Below are 19,078 nucleotides of genomic sequence, written 5' to 3'. Positions count from 1 at the left end.
CAGGGGCATGGGAAGGTAATGGAATCTGATAACACTCAGCTGTTCTTTCACGTGCAGAGAGGAACCTAGGAGGAATTCTGGCTCATTGCCTTTCAACTTCCCTTTACTGCAGTTAGATGCAGGTAGAAAAGCCCCTAAATACAGGAGAATTTCAAAACAGAAAGCTTGTGGAAAGAATGTAATACTTAGCATTTAGGCAGAGCTTTCCAAGTGTTCAAAGCATTTCTCACAACATGACACAGTAATCCTTAAAACAGCCCTGTAAAGCTAGTAGAATCATCATTTCCACACTCCAGATGGGTTGGGGTAGGGAGTAGAGTGTAAGGCACAGACTAGTGATTAGCAGATATTTGTTATTTGTTTTTAGAAGGTAAAACCTCCTGTTTTCATCAAAACAACCAATGGTGGAAAACAATCAGAACAATAAAAAACACAGCCTGTAAAATACAGCAGCCAGCAACAATGAATTTGACATCATAAAAACAGCAAGAATTAGCCCGTAAAAATCCAAACAACCAGTAGAATAAACACAGGAAGCAGCACCAAGCAGTACATTTGTAGCTAAGATTTTAATCAGACCTTTCTTAGCTCACATTCTTTGCCACTAAAATAAGCCAGCTCTGATGGAAATCATCTTAGAACTTTGCAACTAATGCCCCCAGAGACACTGGGGGATCACAGGGAACCTCAGCACAGCAATTCTAAGACCAAAACTTGGCTGAACACTCAAAGGTCCCAAGAACAAAATCCAGACTAGCTCTTTATTTCCTGCTCTGAACGTGTCAGATTAAATCCCATCCCTCAAACCAAGTGCACAATGCAAGAATTGGTTTTTCAAACTGAGCAGGATTTATCAATTTTAAGTGATAGAACAACTGCTTTGCTCCCTTGAAAGCCATGAACTTTTCTGCTCCCTCTGTCCTTGATCATTTGCAACCTCAGTTCAACTCTTAGAAGAACATCATAAACTAGTCATCTTAAGTGTCTCACAAGCAGATGGGCAATGCCTCTTCCAAGATGGTCCTTGCATTGACATGAATAAGCACCAACTAAAAATCAAAGAATGTGTTTTCCATATGAAGAATTATTTCATTTATATCCAAATTACACAGATCCAATTAATTAAAGGTCATACAATTAGCCAACTAAGACTGTTTTAACAAAGGAACAGCCCAAACGAAGTTTCTACTGTGTGCATGACATAAAGCAAGCTGTTAGGATGCCCTGACTTCTTCACTCTTAGGTGCAAACCTTCTGGTGGTGGTGGGGAGGATATTCTTCCATACTGCTCAGTATTGGGAAGGCACTGTGTATCCCTAGTTTCAACTGGGGTTGGCAAAGACCAGCTTTCGTCAACCTAGGCCATAGCTAGACCTAAAGTTTATCCCTGGATCGTCCAGGGGTCAAACCTGTTCACCTAGGTGACACACAGGGGATCCAGTGCTCAGGCAGGGGCGAAGCCAGGATGATCCCAGGACAAACCTTAGGTCTAGCTGTGGCCCTAGTGCCCTCCAGATGTGCTTCTGGGAATGATGGGAAATTGCAGTGCAACACATCTAGAGGGCACCAAGTTAGGAAAAGCTACTTTAAACCAGCCTCACAAGTAAGTCCACAGAAGTTACCAGCCAACATAAATGCTTACATTCATTTGCCCACATATATTTATGCTAGTCATTTGTGGCTTATAAAGAAGAATCAAACTCTAAAGCTTCCCTCTCTGGCAGCCTGGAGGTAGTTCTCCTTTATCACCACTAATAAGGCCTGTGGCTATTTACTGGCCTGCTCCGGATTTTAAGTAAGCCAGCCATTGGCATTCTAAACTTACTATTCGTGATGGTGATGCGCCGGCCCTGGTAGAAGTCCCCAAGGGTCACAGTGTTGCCTTGTTTGGTAGCCACCACACGCACAGTCCTGGAACTATCCTGGCATTCCACATAGGGATTGTATCCGGGGTTGTTCTGCTGCAGCTGGTTGGTTATCTGGCTCTCTTGGCTGTTGGGGTTGAAAGCGTCCGCCAGGCGGCTCCGACAGTAAGATCTGTACTTCCACAAGACAATAGGTGGCTGGGTGGCCGTGGTCTGGTAGTTGCACTGCAGAGTGACCGGCTGAAATAGGATGACCACATTGAAGGGATTCAACACTGTGACTTGCATCGCCGTGGCTGGATCTGGGGATGGGAGCAGATAGTCAGACAAGGCAAGAAGGTCCGAAGTGGAAAAGCTACACATCTCTTCCCCCCTTTGTGCCATATTTCGTTCATTCTGTTATTACAAAGCATTTCACTAGAACCCAAGATTGCCAGACCTGTCTTAACCTCTCAGCAACATTTCACACGCTTGTTGACAGATTTGTTTCAGGAGCATAGTTCCACTATCTAGCAATGCCAGTTTGGCTTCTCTGCTTCCTCTTTCAGGAGGGAACCATTAAGTATCAAGCATGGAATGACAGCCATGGTTTCTGCAAGCTCAGGTGGAATGTGACATTTTCCTAAAGTAAATGCTGATTATTTCAACCGGCTATCTGAACTTCAGTGGTGGTGGGCAGGGCAAGAAATAGCTAAGGTGCCTGGCATCTTGGGAATGGGAAATCTCTTTCCAGCCATAAGGTGGACTGGGGAATTTCACTATTAACAAAAGAAGAAACAAGCTTATCTACCAAGGAGTTTATCACATCCTCAACATGCAATGAGAACTGGACTGAAGAGAGCCTGACAAAGTGGGACACCCTACATACAAGAGAACCACTGCCCATTTAACTTCATGCATACTCCTAACCCATGCCTGGCTAGATGCCAGAAGGGAGAGCCAGAGATTTATTATCTGTTATGTGCCTGTCATCTATTTATTAAAATATTTGTATCCCGCCCTATATCATTAAGATCTCAGGGCGGCATACATGTAGGAGGAGATGCAGGATTCTGGAGGGAAAGGTTCTTTCCCAAGACAACTGCTTCCTCCACCTCCACTCAGACCCCAAGTTTTGAGAACAGCCGTTTCTTTGACCCTGTATTTTAGGTGGAATATTTCAGCAATCCAGCTGCTAAGACCAGCCTGATGTGTGGTGATCAGGGGCAGGGAAAAGTGTCCTTCCTTGCTTTTTCTATCAGCTTCAGGGTTACAGCAAACAATTCACCAAATGGACAAATAAGTTCCAGCCATTAAGTGGTTAACCACGAATTCCCACTCCCATCCTCCCCAGCAATCTTTCCTACATGTTCTACTCATCAGCTAAGCCCTATTAAAAAGACGTCTACAAGGAACATACTAGTCCACAACTAGTGGATTAATACATCTTTGAAGCCCATTGACAAAATACAGTTTTTCCAGTTTAGCAGAGCAGTCATACCTGGTCACCTCAAGGAGCTTCTTACTCAAAATAGACAAACAAAAGAGGAGCTATTTACAAGCCTGCATGAATAGAAAGTCATTTTCAATCAACATCCTAGCATTCAAGTGAAGTGATCAGCCATAGCTGCTCCTTAATCCAGCCTTGTAAATAACCCAACAAAAGTTACTTGCCGGCAAAAAAAAGTACTAGCATGTTACAAGGCTAGTAGCCTTCATTTACATTCTGGCCAAATAGGGGAAGTCTTCTTCATGGCTGTCATAGAAATGTGGGCGGCAACAAAGCAAGTTGTTAAATACAAGCTGCCTTAACCTACTCCTTCCCCCCCCCCAAGGATAATCCTTATCTCACCACTTGGGCCACAGGGCCAGATTCTGGCTGGACATCAGGAAAAACTTCCTGACTGTTAGAGCAGTGCGACGGTGGAATCAGTTACCTAGGGAGGTTGTGGACTCTCCCACACTAGAGGCCTTCAAGAGGCAGCTGGACAAGCATCTGTCGGGGATGCTTTAGGGTGGATTCCTGCATTGAGCAGGGGGTTGGACTAGATGGCCTTGTAGGCCCTTCCAACTCTGCTATTCTATGATTCTATGACTCGCAACACCTATAAGCACCAGTCATTTCCAGGTCATGCATTTTTCACTGTTCAGGAGCAACACAGGTTGTAGCCAAATTAAATCAAGTGTAAAACCCCTAGTGTGGTCCCCAAAGTACCCCATCTTTCCACGTAAGTGTTAAAGCCAGCATACATAAAACGTCTGACTACAATACCTTTAAAAATCCAGACAGACACAGCACACACACTCAAAGCAATGTCACGAAAACCAGCAGCAGTAAACCCCAAAAGCCAGCAATATTAACGCCCACAAAAAGCTTGGAAGATGAAACTCATTTTAATTTTATTTATTTATTTACAGTATTTATATACCACTCCATATCTAAACAGGTTCTGGAGCAGTACCTAAAGAATAAGCAATTATGCTAACCATCTAAAGTCCTCCTCCGGGTGCTTACTCTAAGGGAAGCTCGGAGGGTAGCAACAAGAGAGAGGGCCTTCTCTGTGGTGGGCCCCCAACTGTGGAACAATCTCCCTGATTAGGCCCGCCTGGCGCCGACATTGTCATCTTTTTGGCACCAGGTCAAGGCTTTTCTTTTCTCCCAGGCATTTAGCAATATGTAATGACCCTGGGTCTGTTTTTTTTGGCACATCGTTTTTAAAGTTGTTATAGTGGTTTTAAATGTATGTGTATTTTGCTTGTTTTTGTGGTTTTTAATCTTTGTATATTGTTTTTAAGTGTTTTATCTTATGTGAACCACCCAGAGAGCTTCAGAGAGCGGTATACAAATGCAATAAATCATCATCACATTTCTTGGGTGAGATTGTGTTCCATCTCTGGAACGACCAATGAAAAGGCCCTGTCACTAGTTATCACCTGCCATAGTTGTTTTCACCTACTTTTCAAAAGTAGAGAATGACTACTTTTATTCTGATGTTGTTTGTATCTTTGTGCATTCCTGATGGGAAGAAGTTAATTTAAAAAAAAAAATCACTTTTATCCTTTCCACTTTCTGCGTTAACAGGACAACTATGTTCACCAGAGTTTCATTTTCATTGAAACAAAACAAGCCCTTATTCACTGCTTGCATCAACATTCTTCCTGATTCCTTTTATTTGCTCCTGCAGTTTCATTCCAGCCTGAATGGGGGTTGGTACAGAGATCAGTTTCCTCCGACAAAGGACAGGGAGTTTCGGCAAGTGTTATGAGTCACAGCTACAGCATCAGCTAGGATCAGACATCACCTTTCCGGGGAGAAAAGGCAATTACATCCGCCACAGTTGGGCACACCTAGAACCTAGACGTCAAGCAGACTCACGAGAGAGCATGGCACACAGGGCCTAAGCATGACATCACTTGCTGTAGAAGAAGCATCCCTCCCCAGAGGTCATGAAACTAGGATTGCAGAAAAGGGTTAGGATTTGAACGACAATTATCAGTCAGTCCCTGTCTGTTTACTTCGGAAGAAGGCGGTTACACGCAAAGCACACATCCTGCCATGCGTTCTAGCTAGAGGCAGCCTGGCCAATACTGGAAAAGGAAGACAAGGAAACGGAACGTGACCCGAAGACTGCCCTGGGGTCCCAACTGTCAGCCTCAATCCTCACCCTGGGAACAAAATGCTTTCACCCCTTTATAGCTACTGCGAGTAGCTTGTTATGATTGCCCAAGGGGCTTACATGGATTTCCAGATGCTGGGCTTTGGGTAGCAGTTGCTTCTGCATCCTCAGATGCTGAGCCAGGGCTAGGCAACTTTGTGCCCGCCAGATGTGTTGGACCAGAACCGCCTTCAGCATGGCCAGTGTCAGGGTTGATGGAAGTTACAGTCCAAAACAGCTGGAAGACACCCGACTGCCTACCCCAATATCTTTAGAAGACAAAAGCCTTTCAACATATGTTGCTATCAAGGGATCAAGGCTGGCATGGGAGCAGAAAGAATCTGCAGCTGCCTTGCCTCCTGTTGCACTGGGAGATTCAAAGGCTACCAAGATCTTTGGGCTGTGAGCAGGAAACTCTTAAGCGGAAATAAGGAGAGAGAACATCTCATGCTGAGAAAAAGGAAGACTATCCCATGGGAAGCGAGCCAACAAGGCAAGCTAGGTCATCATCCAAAGAAGTGGGCCTGGGAGGGGCTGAAGAGAAACAGGCTATACTCCACATTCCAGAAGGGGGGAACATGGGAAGGCTAGTGGTCAGCCAGGAGGCACACACAGGAGCAGATTACAGGAAACTGTAGCTTCTTGGACTCCCCATGTTGCTACTACAAACTTGGCTAAAAAATATGTCTGGACCGACAGGAACAAAGTAGAAAGTAGGAGGCAGGAACTCCAAGCTGAACTCCTGGATAGCATGCAGTGCACTTCAAGGTGCAGCAGAATAATGCCAGCCCCCCACCTAGCATGGGTGCATTACTCCACAAAATGAGCTAGGATGAAAGCTTGGGGAAGCACATCTTCAGGGCCCGCCATACCTGGCGAAGAACAGAGATTTAAGGGGCAGGGCAGCCACATGGCAGGTGGAGAGACACTGCAGAATTCCATTAAAAACCAACAAAAGAAGGAACGAAGAAGAGCAGAAGAGGAAGGCCTCAGCCGTGTTATTATGGCTATGTGGTGCCCAAGAGCAAGTTCCGAGGACTAGAAGATACTCAGGCAAGGAAAAGTCACCATAAAAAAACTCCAGCTACAAAACCCCGAAAGTAGCCTTCCTCAACCTGCTGCCCTCCTGTGACCCTGCTGTTGGGGGGTGATGGATTTGTAGACCCAACACATTTGGAGGGCGACAGGTTGGGGAAGGCTGCCCTAGAGATCTGTATCAACTCTTGTCCTGTCTCCTCCAGTTGCGAACTTCTCTCTCACAAGACAATCATAACTTTAAATCAGCCTTCCCCAAACGGATGACCTCCAAATGGGTAGAAGTGCAACTCCCATCATTCCCAGCTAGGGCAGCAATGGCCAGGCAAGTTAGAGATGGCGGCTTTAGACAGCTACGGAACAAGCAGAAACACAACAGGTGCATATTTTCCTTAGGGGAGAGAATCTTCATTAGGGAAAGGCTGCACACTTCGGGTTTCTACCTGCCACACAGCTTTTAGGAACACCCCTGGGGGAAAGAAGGTGTGTGTGTATGTGTGTGTGTGTGTGTGTGTGTGTGTGGAGTCCTGCCTTCACCAGGGGGAGCACACCTTGAAACAGGTGGGTGTTCCAAAACAAGTTTGCCATACAAATTACCCCCACAAACACCCTCGCCAGACTCCTTTGGGTTCCCCATAACAAAAAGGGTCAGAGCATTAGAAGGCGCGGGAAAGGAGCGCGAGCGGGCGTACAATACCCCTTCTTCAACCAATCAGCTCTCGAGTCACCCCCCACCCCCGTTCCCCTGTGCCCTAAAGCGGGAGATCCCGGAGGAGTTCCCCCTCAGAGGAGGGTGGAGGGCCCGGGGAGGTGGGAGTTTTGCCGCGCGCTGTGTGGGGGGTGGGACACACACAAACACAAACACACACACCCTAAAACTCGTCACTATTTTACCTAAGAACCAGGCGCTCCCCAAGAGCCACAGCAGGGACAGCATGGCCGGCCGGTGTGTCGTCCGAGTCTCCATTTCCACCCCGCTCGCTCGGACTTGAGACACGGTCCGCAGGCAAAACGGGGGGGGGGGGAAGGAAGGCGAGTGGGACTTCGGCAACTTCCTTCTCTTCAAAGCCCCCCCAGCCCCGTCGCGAGAGCTCCAGTCGCCTCCTCGTCGGACAAGCCGCCGCTCACAGTCGGTCCTCCCTTTGCGCGCCGATCCCCGCTCTGAACTCTGCGCGCACCTCAGGTGCCGTCCTGGCGAGCGGCGCCTCGCCCAAAGAATGGAAACTACCAACTTCTCTCGAAGTGGGGGGGGGGAGAGAATAACCGAGGCACAGTTTATTTATGAGAAGACTTTCTGTGGAAACCAGTCTGTTTCTTTGCACTCCTGGCTCTCTTTCACAACGAGGTGGATAATAATAATAATAATAAAAGGGGGGGGTAAACCTCACCTGTGCGCTCCCTCCCTATTATGGAGGTGGTTTCGCCTCCAAAGCCCTTTTAGAAGGTATCGGGAACGATCCAAGCTACTTGAGAAAAGGGGGAAGGGTGAGGATAAACTTTTGTTAAGCCCCCCCCCCTCTCCTCCCCTTTGATAGGAAAGTGAACTCAACCAGGTACTGCCTGGGAAGGCAACCGGGTAAAGGCAGTTTTTAAAAGTGCAGGGGAAGGAGAGGGATTGGCGTTGGGAAAGGACGGTTGGTCCAGGAGGCTGACCATTGGTCAGAAGCCAGCTCCTAAAACAGGCCATAGTTTGAACGGAGCAAGGGGTGAAGAGCCGGTCGTATTATCGCTATCCACTTGGGTTGCGTCAGATATTTTACCTGCATGTTACTGACAGGAATTATTAGTAGGTTTTTTTTTAAAAAAAAAAGAATATTTATTCGTTAATATTTTTGTCCATAAATAATAATAAATTAATTAATAGTGCCAAGAACTAGAAGATATGCAGCCAAGGAAAAGTCACCATAAAAAACTCCAGCTACTACAAACCTTTAACAACAATAATAACGATATTCTTTGAAGAGTAAATATATTTTCAAGGGGTTTCCCCACAATAAAATAAAACAAATAAAATCACAACCCGCAATATTTATTTATTACCAGCTTTTCAGTCCGAAAAACTGAGTGGCTTACAAGAATGAAGACTTGGACAATTCTTCAGGCTCACAATTTAAAAAGACATGAGAGGCAAGGAATGGGATTGAGTGGGGAGGCTTGATTTAGGTGCCCAGATGAATGGGAATATATAGATTGAATGCAGATTTGTACTGCGTTGTATTGTCCATCTTTGCTGGCCTGGTCCTGTTTTTCTTTTCAGGCATGCTCCTGGTGGTTCCACATAGACCCATCCTCCGATTGGCGTCATCCAGGGGTGGAGCCTTCAGCGTGGTGGCCCCCCTCCTGTGGAATTCCCTGCCTCTGTAGGTCAGGCAGGCACCAACTTTGTATTCCTTTCGGCGCCTCCTGAAAACGTCATTATTCCAGGAAGCCTTTCCTTAATGACCAGCCACGGTTCACTGTACATTTTGCTTTTAAAAACTATTTTAAAGTGCGCTCAGGTGGACTTTAAATTATTTATTTTATTACATTTTAATCCTGCCTTTTTTTTCCTCCTAGGAACCCAAGGCAGTGTACAGAACCCTCCTCCTCCTCTCCATTTTCTCCTTGCAACAACAACCGTGTGTGGTAAGTTGGGCTGAGAGTCTATGTCTCACCTAAAGTCACCCAGCAAGCTTCCATGGCCAATTGGGGACTAGAACCCAGATCTCCCAACTCCCAGTCCGACACTCTAGCCATTACACCTCACTGGCTCTGTAAAATTATATAAAATATAGTAATAATGGCTCCACAACAGTCTTGACTGGATCAAACAATTTAAGACTGGTCCATCAGCAACAGTAGAACTTTGGTGGCCATTATGACATCATCCCTTTTGTTCGCCTCAGTGATGATGTTACAGTGAGGTCAGTTAGAACTTTCCTTTCCAGTCCCCTTAGTAGGTGAATGCCCAACTGGCCATGTCCTGTTGGGTAATCTCTCTCTCTCTGTTCCTGGGTCTGACCTTGGCTGTTCCTGAAGGTAAACTGTATGAGGGCCACTCCGTTGGGCCATCATGTCTTCCAGGCCACCCTTGCACACTTGCTTTTATCTCTGACAACCCGGTGATCCTGCGTTGCGCTCATGCCTACGTCAGAGTCTACATCACTTGGCAATACCTTGATCCAGTCTGGACGAAAGAGCAGCCTGTCACCTTTTTGCACTCAGGCGGGCCCTTCTGGCCTTTGCTAAGCCATGCCAAGTTGCGAAGGCTACGGTTTAAATCTCGACTAGTCGCTGGCAACTTGTATATCCCAAGCCCCAGCGTGGAGGACTCTGGGTTGTACACCTGCCGTGCAGGTGATGCCACAATTGCCTATTACCTTGTGGATTTTCAGGATGCTGGGAACATCCATGTCTCTCACGCTAGCCTTGGGGAGGCCACCTTGGGTAACACCACGGCAGAGCTAGAAAACGGAGAAGAGGTCAACCTTTTCACTGCCTGGAGTCCTTGGCAGGCTTGCGATCGCTGTGGCCACTCTGGAGAAAGAAAACAGGTGGGGTTTTGTTATGCCCAGGTGACTGGGAAGGATCACAAGGCAGAAGAGCCTCTGCCCTGTGGAATGGTCAGGAAGAAGCACCCGGCGTTGCCACAACGGGGGCCGGAGCTGAGAGTGGAAACCTGCCAAGTGCCCTGCAACATGTCTTACTCATTGGCTGAGAATGAGCCTAATACAGTGCCACTTCTTGTTTTTACCACCTACCATCCCCAGCTCAAGACTGTTGCCCACCTGCGTTGCCCAACCTCTTCCATTTACAGGTACAGAACTCCAGCTAGGCTCTGTCTCCTCCTGCCCTTGGGACTGAGTAAGGAAACGATGAGGTGGTGGAGAAAAGGGACAGGGTTCTCTAATACCTTTAACAGTTGAGCAGGAAAGGCAATTTTAGCTGGTGTGACTTTTCTCAGGTCTCCATTGCACAATGTTGTTGCTGAAATACCCTCTTCTACACACCTGTAAAAGGCACAGGAACCCTGTTCTCCTTCACAGCTGTTTGAAGAGTGCTACTGCATGTCACGGCTATGAGGCTGAGCTGCAGACCAAGAAGTCCCTGCTTCAAAATTCACCTCTGCCCTAGACATGGTAGTCTTAAGCAACCTACTGTTTCTTGGCCTGAGTGCAACTGTCTAAAACATTGTATAAGTGCTGAATGTTGGTACTATCTGGTCACCTTAAGCCCCTGTAGCCTGGATTCTCTTGCCAGAGAAATCGACCTATCTATGCCAGGTAGAACTCCCAGTGCTGAGCACCCTGAATGGACCCATATTTCAAAACAAATACATTTTTTGTTTTTGTTTTTAAAAAGCAGAAATCTAATTGCAAAGTGCACAATTATAAATACATTATTTAAACTGAGGAAATGGGGAATACATTTCCTTTAATATATAGGCTTTCTACACCCTTAACATGTGTAGCATTTGGTTTGATGGTGTCCATTTGTAGGACTGGGAAACAAGAGACGGGCTACAGATGTCCCATCTCCATCTCTTGATTGCTGGTCCTGTCACTCAAGCCTCTAAGAAACAGAACTGGTTTTATCTGCAACTCTCTATAATGGCTAGAAACACTTTTCTTAAATGCTCCCCTCCTCTGCAAAGTACATTCTCAAGCTTCTGCACATGGTGGATTCTGAATATAAGAAATATATTTTTTGGGTTGGGCAGTTGTAAGAAACTTGTTTCTAGCTCTTATGGTCACTTACAGATAAAACCAAAAATGTGTTAGTACTGCTCTCTGTGTGTGGTCATGGAATGTCCTGGATGCTCTAACTGGGCTGTGTGTGACCCAGAATTCTAAGTAACTTTGGCGTCATGATGAAGGTCCTGTAGGAATGAAGAAAAAAGGGATCCCGGTAATGTCTTTCCACAGCACTTTCGCTTAAACATTTCGTGTGCTCTCAATAAACCCGAACTGATTAATGATTGACAAGTTTCATGAAAACTTTCACCTCCAAGTACAAACCCAGTTTTACTACTTAGGGCAAGGTTTTTATTTTGTTATTTTAAAAGAAGCAAGTCCCATCTAAAGGAAATGGTTGCAGGAAAAGCAGGAAATGATGTTGGAATAAAGAAAGAGATGGCGGCTGAGTAAAGAAACCCAATTATCGGTTATAAATTATTCACCTGCTATCTTGATATCCTGTTTAACTGTTTGCGAAAAACTGTTGAAAGGTGTGTCTGTGTTTTTTTTTACTGCCCTCCATGCAGTAGAGGAAAATGAAGCAGGTCATTGTTGCTGCACTTGTGAATCATTCCAGTGCCTTTGCACTCATTGGTCAGGGCCTTGGGAAGCAGAAGTTAAGTTTACTTCTTGCTGGACAATTGGGTAGGATATTGAGCGTCGTCAGATGAGAATTTTATCGCACGCTCGCTACTGGCCACTCACGGGTTTTCACAGGTCCTTTTGATGACATTTGCCTCCCGTGCGTCTCCTGCTCTTTCTGCTCTATTTTCCATGACAAACTAATACCTGGTAAATCTGTTTTGTTTTTTGAGGTGAAACTTGCTGCCGTTTCCTGCTGTGTGCAGGAAAAGCAGCACGATAAAAATGCCCACTGAATGAGCCACGTGGTCATTGCTGCTTCCTCTTTCTTCCCCGTGTGAAGGAAGAGGAAGCTACTTGCCCCTGTCCCGGGTCAGAAAAGCAATGGTAGGGAAATGTGATTCCTCCCCACCCACCCCGCAACCCACCCTGTGTGATGATGCTCTTTGCCTGCATGTTTTTGCTAAGGAGGCAGCCTGAACATGACCAGGGAAGCATCTCCTTGCTCAACATGGACTCCAGTTGATGCTCAGCCTTTCTGTACCATCTGCAAGAAACCACCTTCTGTTACAATATAACCTCTGCAAGCCTTGTCCTCTTCTTCCTGGGGAGGTGATGGAAATTGGACCCAGAAGGAGAGGCAAGAAAATAGACAGCAATGACAATGGCAAGAGAGGAAAAGGAGGAAGAGGCTGATAGAATTGAGGATGGGGAAAGGCCTGTGAGTGTCTTGCCTAAAGCCCCCACCACCCCTGCCAAAATCTGGGTATTTGAACTGCTGTCTGAGGACAGTCCTCTATTTAAAAGCATGCTTTAATTCAGGGTGCAGAACCTCAGGCTCAGGGACCAAATCTGGATCATCTGGGGTCCCAATCAGGCCTTCCTGGATTTCCAGATGGTCATGGCCCTTTCCCCCAACCACTCAATTAATTGGGCAATAGATTTTTTTTAAAAAAAAATATATTATTTTTAATGCAAATACATCCAAAACCTTAGCAGGGCAAGTGCTATCTTAGAAGACACATTTCCCCTTCTCTCAGGGACAGAAGGAGATGCCTCTTTTGAGACAATAGTTGCTACAATACAGGCATATATATTGTCTAAAAACAACAATAACAGCCGTCCCCAATCTGGATCCCTCCAGATATTTTGCCCTACAACTTCCATCAACGCTACAATTTTCATGGTGACTGACTGCGGCTGATCTGCAAACAAAGCAAGTATGCCTTTCGCTTCCAAACAATTGTTTTTATTCATGTGCATCTCCAATGCTTAATTTAATAAGTCAATCCATTCATATGCATATCTAATTGATTAATAAACTAAGCGGCTCAAGCTCGTGCAATTAGTCAAACTAAGAGTCCTTTAATTGGGTGACAGCCTTCTCTTTCTGTCTGCAAAAATGTTGGAAGAGTCTGCCTGTCTAGATCCCATCCAATATGCACTACATTTCTTCATTTTCTCGTTTAGCCCTGTCTACTGGCAAGAAGGCCCCACGACACTGACCCGCCTCGAACTTCTCCAAAAGAACAGCTCCCAGAGCCTGGACAAAGCCACAGGGGGTGGGATCCTACGCCTCTCCTTCCACAACGACTCACACAGCGAATTCTTCCAGTGTTACGTTAATGGGCATCTAGTGGGCAAGTTTCTGGTGGCCTCCCCCGGCGCCATGCCACGTTCTGGGGAGCTGGCCCACACCTACTCTGTCATCGAAGCGCTGGTAGTGGGTCTCTCCATTTTCCTTGTCTTCCTGATGTTCCTCAGCATCATCCAGTCCTGCAGGAGGAAACCGGGAACCACCATGGTCTAAGAAGATGTGCGTGAAGCTTCATGGACATCCCCGGAATGGGGACGCGGAGTGCTGACTAATAAAGGTATTGACTGGCAGTATATTCAGGCTCAAACGACTGGTAGTACATTCAGGTTCTTGCGGCTGCATGAAACAAAGAAAAGGCTTGAAATGCTGGGAGGAGGGCTTCTGCATGGTGCCAGGGAAAGCCACACGAAGTAAGAGGGCCAGTTGACACATCACGGTAATCACAATTTTTAAAGAAGCATGCCTAAAACTGCCGAATTTGTCAGAAGAAGCAGTAGTCATCTGGGCCCCTGATCTGGCACGACTCTTCTTATATTCATCGCTTTCTTAATCCGGATTGCGGCTGTGTACCAGTCTCCTGCCCAAATCCCTGCCCATCCCCTGCTGCTGATTGCTCCTAAGGAGCTGCTTATTGCAAACAGAACCTTTAGAGCAGGGATGAAGAACTTCAGGTCTGCGAGACAAATCCAGCCTGCCTGAAGTCCCAATCCTACCCTCTGGACTCCCCCCCCCCCCCCGCTTTCCCTTGGCCACCAATTCTTTGATGGTTTCCCAGCTTCTGTGCAGTTGTTTCCCCATTCTAACATTGCAACCCTCTGCATGTTTAGTCAGAAAAAAGTCTTACAGCTCCTAGCGTGCCCCAGCCATCATGTTGGGATCTGTAGGGATTCTTTCTGTCTAGACATGCATAGGATTGCACTCTAAAAGTTTAGGATGCCTCTCCTAAGATTAAGGCCATGGCTAGACGAGGGGGTCAGAGGGGGATGATCTCACGATTTTATAATCGCGAGATCATTGCCCTCATCTACACGTGGCGTGCTACATCGCGGCCGCCATTTTGGATTTGGTTTTTTAAAGGAGAAGGAGCACACGAACGCTCTGAAAACTAAGGGGGAGTCTGCACGTCGTTCCGAGATCGCTTCTAAGCGACCCCAGTGCGGTGTGAAAGCGATCGTGTAACTGGCCTTTGGAAGAGCTGACGAAGAGACATCCTTCCCGCCACCCCCGCCGCCGCCGCCACCCACAGACCTCGCCAACCGGCGAGGAGAGCTTGGCTGAAGAAGGCGGGGTTGAGAGCGGAAGAAGCTATCCACGTGCGGATTCCCCCTAAGTTTTTTTTTTTTAAGATAAAACACCTCGCCCTCCCTCCACCCCCGATGGGTACAGAGCTCCTGAGGAGCTCTGTGCCCCGTGCCTGGCTTCTGGCTCCTCGCGACACCCACCCACATGTTACGCGGTCTCAGGATCATCCCAAGACCACAGAAAAAGCAGGAAAAAAGGCTATGCCGATATCCTGGGCCAAGGGAGGAATGATCCCTCCCTGCTCCCGGGATCCCCTGTGCGTCATGTGGACACACAGGGATGATCCCAGGGCGATCCCCGGGATAACAGCTGGTCTAGTTATGCCCCAAGAGTCTCTCTGGAATGGAGGTTATGCAGAGTAGCATTAACTGCAGTGTACCACTCTGGCACTAGAGGGCACTGTGGTATAAAGCAGTTGCTGGCAGTTGTTTGTGTATGAAGTAGAAGGATGTTGGATACGATGATGAGCAGACAGTAATCCTGCCTTAAATTTAACCAGGGCTCACTCTGGCATTTTGTTTCCATCACCCTCTTAATGAGTGAGGTAGGGGAACCCCCTTTTAGCAACCTCCTTCAGACATTGCTCCCCTTATAATGGCTTTGTATGTGCGTGTCAGAAAGCCAAACTGTGGAGTGGGCAGAAGTTAGACTGTAGTTTATACCTGTTGACATGGCTGCTGAGGGCAGACTTGGAGCATGTACTGAATGTCTTTCCACACTGATAAAAAAATAAAATGAAAAATCAGCAACACACCTCTAGGAAGAAGGCCTCTAGGCTGGTTTGAAGCATGGCAGAGGATCAGTTTCCACAAACAATGTGGTGTGTTGAAATAGATCTCAGAGGTCATTTATTCCAACTCTGGGCATCAAAAGGATCTTAAAATAATAATAATAATAATAATAATAATAATAATAATAATAATAATAATAATAATATGTTACCCGCCTCTCCCTCTGGATCGAGGCGGGATACAACACAAATACAAACATAATAAAATACATATAACTAATTAAAACATTTAAAACTAGCGAGACCACATCACACCAGTCCTTTTCCAGCTTCATGGGCTGCCAGTCCAGGTCCAGGCCTGATTCAAAATGCTGGTATTAACATTTAAGGCCCTAAATGGCTTGGGGCCAGGCTATCTGAAGGAACACCTCCTCCCATATGTACCTGCCCAGACCCTAAGGTCATCCTCAGGGGTCCTTCTCCACGAGCTCCTACCAAAGGAAGTGAGGCAGGTGGCTACCAGGAGGAGGGCCTTCTCTGCTGTGGCACCCCGGCTGTGGAATGAGCTCCCTAAGGAGGTTCGCTTGGCACCTACATTATATGCCTTTAGATGCCAGGTGAAGACCTTTTTATTCTCCCAGCATTTTAACAGTCTATAAATAAATTTTAATTTGGTGTTTTAAATTTGTAATTTTGCATTGCTGCTGTTTTTATCTGGTTGAGCTTTTATTTTGTATTTTATATTATGGTTTTATATTGTTGTTTTATACTTTGAATGATTTTAATTTTGTGAACTGCCCAGAGAGCTCCGGCTATTGGGCAGTATAGAAATGTAATAAATAAATAAATAAATAAATAAATAAATAAATCTAATACATTATTAAAAGCAGCACATTATTTAAAAAAGGGCATCTTAAAATTCAACTGGGTAGGCCTGCCGGAAGAGATCAGTCTTTATGGCTTTCTTAAATTCCAGAAGAATGTTAAGTTGACGAATCTCTCCTGGCAAACCATTCCACAAACTGGGAGCGGCAGAAGAAAAGGTCCTCTTGTTAATAGTTTTCAGCCTAGTTTTGGCTGAGTGGAGTAAATTCTTCCCAGAGGACCTGAGTGTGCGGGGCTGATTGTACGGAAGAAGGCGATCCCGCAGGTAGCCTGGACCCAAACTATGTAGGGCTTTAAAAGTGATAGCCAACACTTTATACTTTGCCCGTAAACTAATTGGCAGCCAGTGAAGAGATTTTAAAACTGGTGTAATGTGGTCACCCCTAGGTGTACCGTACGTTGACCAGCCTGGCTGCCATATTTGGAACTAGTTGAAGTTTCTGGACTAGGCACAAGGTAGCCCTATGTAGAGTGCATTGCAGAAGTTGAGCCTTGAAGTTACCAGCATGTGCACCGCCGTCTTTAGGTCTTCCGACTCCAGGAAGGGGCGCAGCTAGCGTATCAGCCGAAGCTGGAGTGCTGGGATAGTGCAAGTAACAAGATGAAATTCCACAGAGATAAATGTAAAGTCTTGTATTTAGGTAGGAGGGGAAAATCAAAGGCATGAGTATAGGATTGGGAAAACTTGACAGGAGTACATGTGAACAGGTCCTAAGTGTCTTAGTGGATCACAAGCTGGAAATGAGCCAGCAGTGTGATGTGGCAGCTAAAAAAGCAAAGGCAATCCTGGGCTCTATTAGTAGAAGCATAGAGTCCACATCGTGGGCAGTAATAGTGCTACTCTATTCTGGAGGGCACCAGGTTGTAGTCTGGAAACCAAGCCCTGTGAGGAATGGTTGAAACAGCTGGGTATATTTAGCCTGCAGAAGGTGAATATGAGACACGATAGACTTCAAATATCTGAAAGGCTGTCATACCAAAGATGGAGCTGAGTTCTCTTTTGTTCTAGAGTTCAGGCCTAGAACTAGTAGGTAGATGGGAGGCAGATTTTAGCTAAACATTAAGAGAAACTGCCTAGTGGTGAGAGCTGTTCAGCAGTGAAACAGACAGACTTGAGCAGCCATGGTGGGTCCTCTTTCACTGGAGGTATTTAAGTTGAAGCGGGACAGCCATCTGTCAGAGATGCTGTAGCGGCATCTGGCATTGCAGAGCCTAGGTTGAGCAGGGGGTGGAACTGGATGATCTCCAAGGTCCCTTCCAACTCTTTGATCCTATGACCAATAGAAAGCATGCCCTACAGCACACCAAACTGTCCCTGGCAGCTGCACATTGCAGGAAAAGGTTAACTGTGGTAAGCAAAGTGTTGCATAATAACATTGCTTAGTTGGACTTCCAAAAGGCTTTTGATAAAGTCCCTCACCAAAGACTTCTGAACAAACTTAGCAGTCATATAATAAGAGGAAAGGTCCTCTTATGGATCAGTAACTGGTTAAAGAACAGAAAGCAGAGAGTAGAAATAAATGGTCAATTCTCCCGATGGAGGGAAGTAAATAGTGGGGTCCCACAGGGACCATTTCTTTTCAGGAAAAAGGAAAGGAACCTCTCGTGCAAGCACTTGAGTCATTACTGACTCCTAGAGGAACGCCTGCTTTCGCTGACGTTTTCTTGGCAGACTTTGTAGCGGGATGGTTTGCCATTGCCTTCTCCAGTCGTGGTTACCTTTCCCCCAGCTAGCTGGGTACTCATTTTACCGACCTCGGAAGGATGGAAGGCTGAGTCGGCTGCCAGAGAACCAGCTTCCGCTAGGATTGAACTCAGGCCGTGGGGAGAGTTTCAGCTGCAGTAACTGCCGCTTACCACTCTGCACCTCACAAGGAGTTTAGCAGTGAAGTGACCAAGTTTGCCAATGACACCAAATTATTTAAGGCTGTTAAAACACAAAGGGATTGTGAAGAGCTCCAAAGGGATCTCTCCAAGTTGGGAGAGTGGTCATCCAAATGGCAGATGTGGTTCAATGTAAGCAAGTGTAAGGTGATGCACATTGGTGCAAAAAACCCCAACTTCAACTATAACCTAATGGGATCTGAGCTGGCAGTGACCGAACAAGAAAGAGATCTTGGGGTTGAAAATGTCCACCCAGTGTGCGGCTGCTGTAAAGAAGGCAAACTCCATGTTAGGCATTATAAGAAAAGGAAATGAGAATAAAACAGCCAGTATCATACTGCCTTTATACAAATCGATGGTGTGACCACACTTAATAATGTGAACAGTTCTGGTCACCACACCTAAAAGGGGATATTTATAGAGCTGGAAAAAGTGCAGAAAAGGGCAACTAAAATGATTAAGGGGCTGGAACATCTCCCCTATGAGGGAAGGTTACATCAACTGGGATTGTTTAGCTTGGAAAAAAGGAGGCTGAGGGGAGACATGATAGAGGTGTACAAAATTATGCATGGTGTGGAGAATGTGGATAGGGAGGCATTTTTCTCCTCTCTCAAAATACTAAAACCCGGGGTCATCCCATGAAGCTGATTAGTGGGAGATCCAGGACAAATAAAAGGAAGGACTTCTTCACACAGCACATAGTTAAATGATGGAACTCACTATCACAAGATGTAGTGATGGCTGCCAATCTGGATGGCTTCAAAGGGGGGTTGGATAAATTCCTGGAGGCGAAGGCTATCAATGGCTACTAGCCCTGATGGTTGTGTGCTACCTCCATTATTCGAGGC

The 19,078-nt window shown here is 46.2% G+C and overlaps 2 protein-coding genes across 7 annotated transcripts in view; one reads left to right on the top strand and one right to left on the bottom strand.

The window, feature by feature from the left end:
* Positions 1-7,862, bottom strand: part of LSR (lipolysis stimulated lipoprotein receptor) — a 31,421-nt gene extending 23,559 nt beyond the window's left edge. For 2 of the 4 annotated variants that reach the window (XM_063140550.1, XM_063140552.1), the window contains exons 1-2: positions 7,430-7,862; positions 1,826-2,167 (exon numbers count right to left, since the gene is read on the bottom strand). In XM_063140550.1, the coding sequence (XP_062996620.1) occupies positions 1,826-2,167; positions 7,430-7,502 (415 nt within the window). In that variant the 5' untranslated portion in view covers positions 7,503-7,862. The remainder of the gene's footprint in view (positions 1-1,825; positions 2,168-7,429) is intronic. The other 2 variants (XM_063140553.1, XM_063140551.1) reach the window with 1 other exon arrangement.
* An 843-nt stretch (positions 7,863-8,705) lies between these two features.
* FAM187B (family with sequence similarity 187 member B) lies at positions 8,706-13,709 on the top strand. Of its 3 annotated transcripts, none has more exons than XR_010026094.1 (2): positions 8,706-9,160; positions 13,303-13,387. XR_010026094.1 is itself a non-coding variant. In XM_063140555.1 (2 exons), the coding sequence occupies exons 1-2, from the start codon at positions 9,493-9,495 to the stop codon at positions 13,640-13,642; spliced, it is 1,179 nt and encodes a 392-aa protein (XP_062996625.1). In that variant the 3' UTR covers positions 13,643-13,709. The 3 variants fall into 3 exon arrangements, 1 of the variants encoding a protein (XP_062996625.1); XM_063140555.1 differs by lacking the exon at positions 8,706-9,160 and adding an exon at positions 9,493-10,331 and having other exon boundaries at positions 13,303-13,709; XR_010026095.1 differs by lacking the exons at positions 8,706-9,160; positions 13,303-13,387 and adding exons at positions 10,263-10,331; positions 12,977-13,214.
* Positions 13,710-19,078: the final 5,369 nt, after the last annotated feature.

Source organism: Elgaria multicarinata, chromosome 13 (genome assembly GCF_023053635.1).
Source record: "Elgaria multicarinata webbii isolate HBS135686 ecotype San Diego chromosome 13, rElgMul1.1.pri, whole genome shotgun sequence".
Taxonomy (NCBI): domain Eukaryota; kingdom Metazoa; phylum Chordata; class Lepidosauria; order Squamata; family Anguidae; genus Elgaria; species Elgaria multicarinata.
Note: the sequence above shows the minus strand (reverse complement) of the source record. Positions and strands in the feature narration are given on the sequence as shown.

What these genes read in the sequence shown, in the direction of transcription:
- FAM187B (XM_063140555.1), top strand. Translation starts at nt 9,493, where the DNA reads ATGTCCTGTTGGGTAATCTCTCTCTCTCTGTTCCTGGGTCTGACCTTG. An exon ending in CCAACCTCTTCCATTTACAG is followed by an intron (nt 10,332 to 13,302) that starts GTACAGAACTCC and finishes TTTCTCGTTTAG; the next exon opens with CCCTGTCTACTGGCAAGAAG.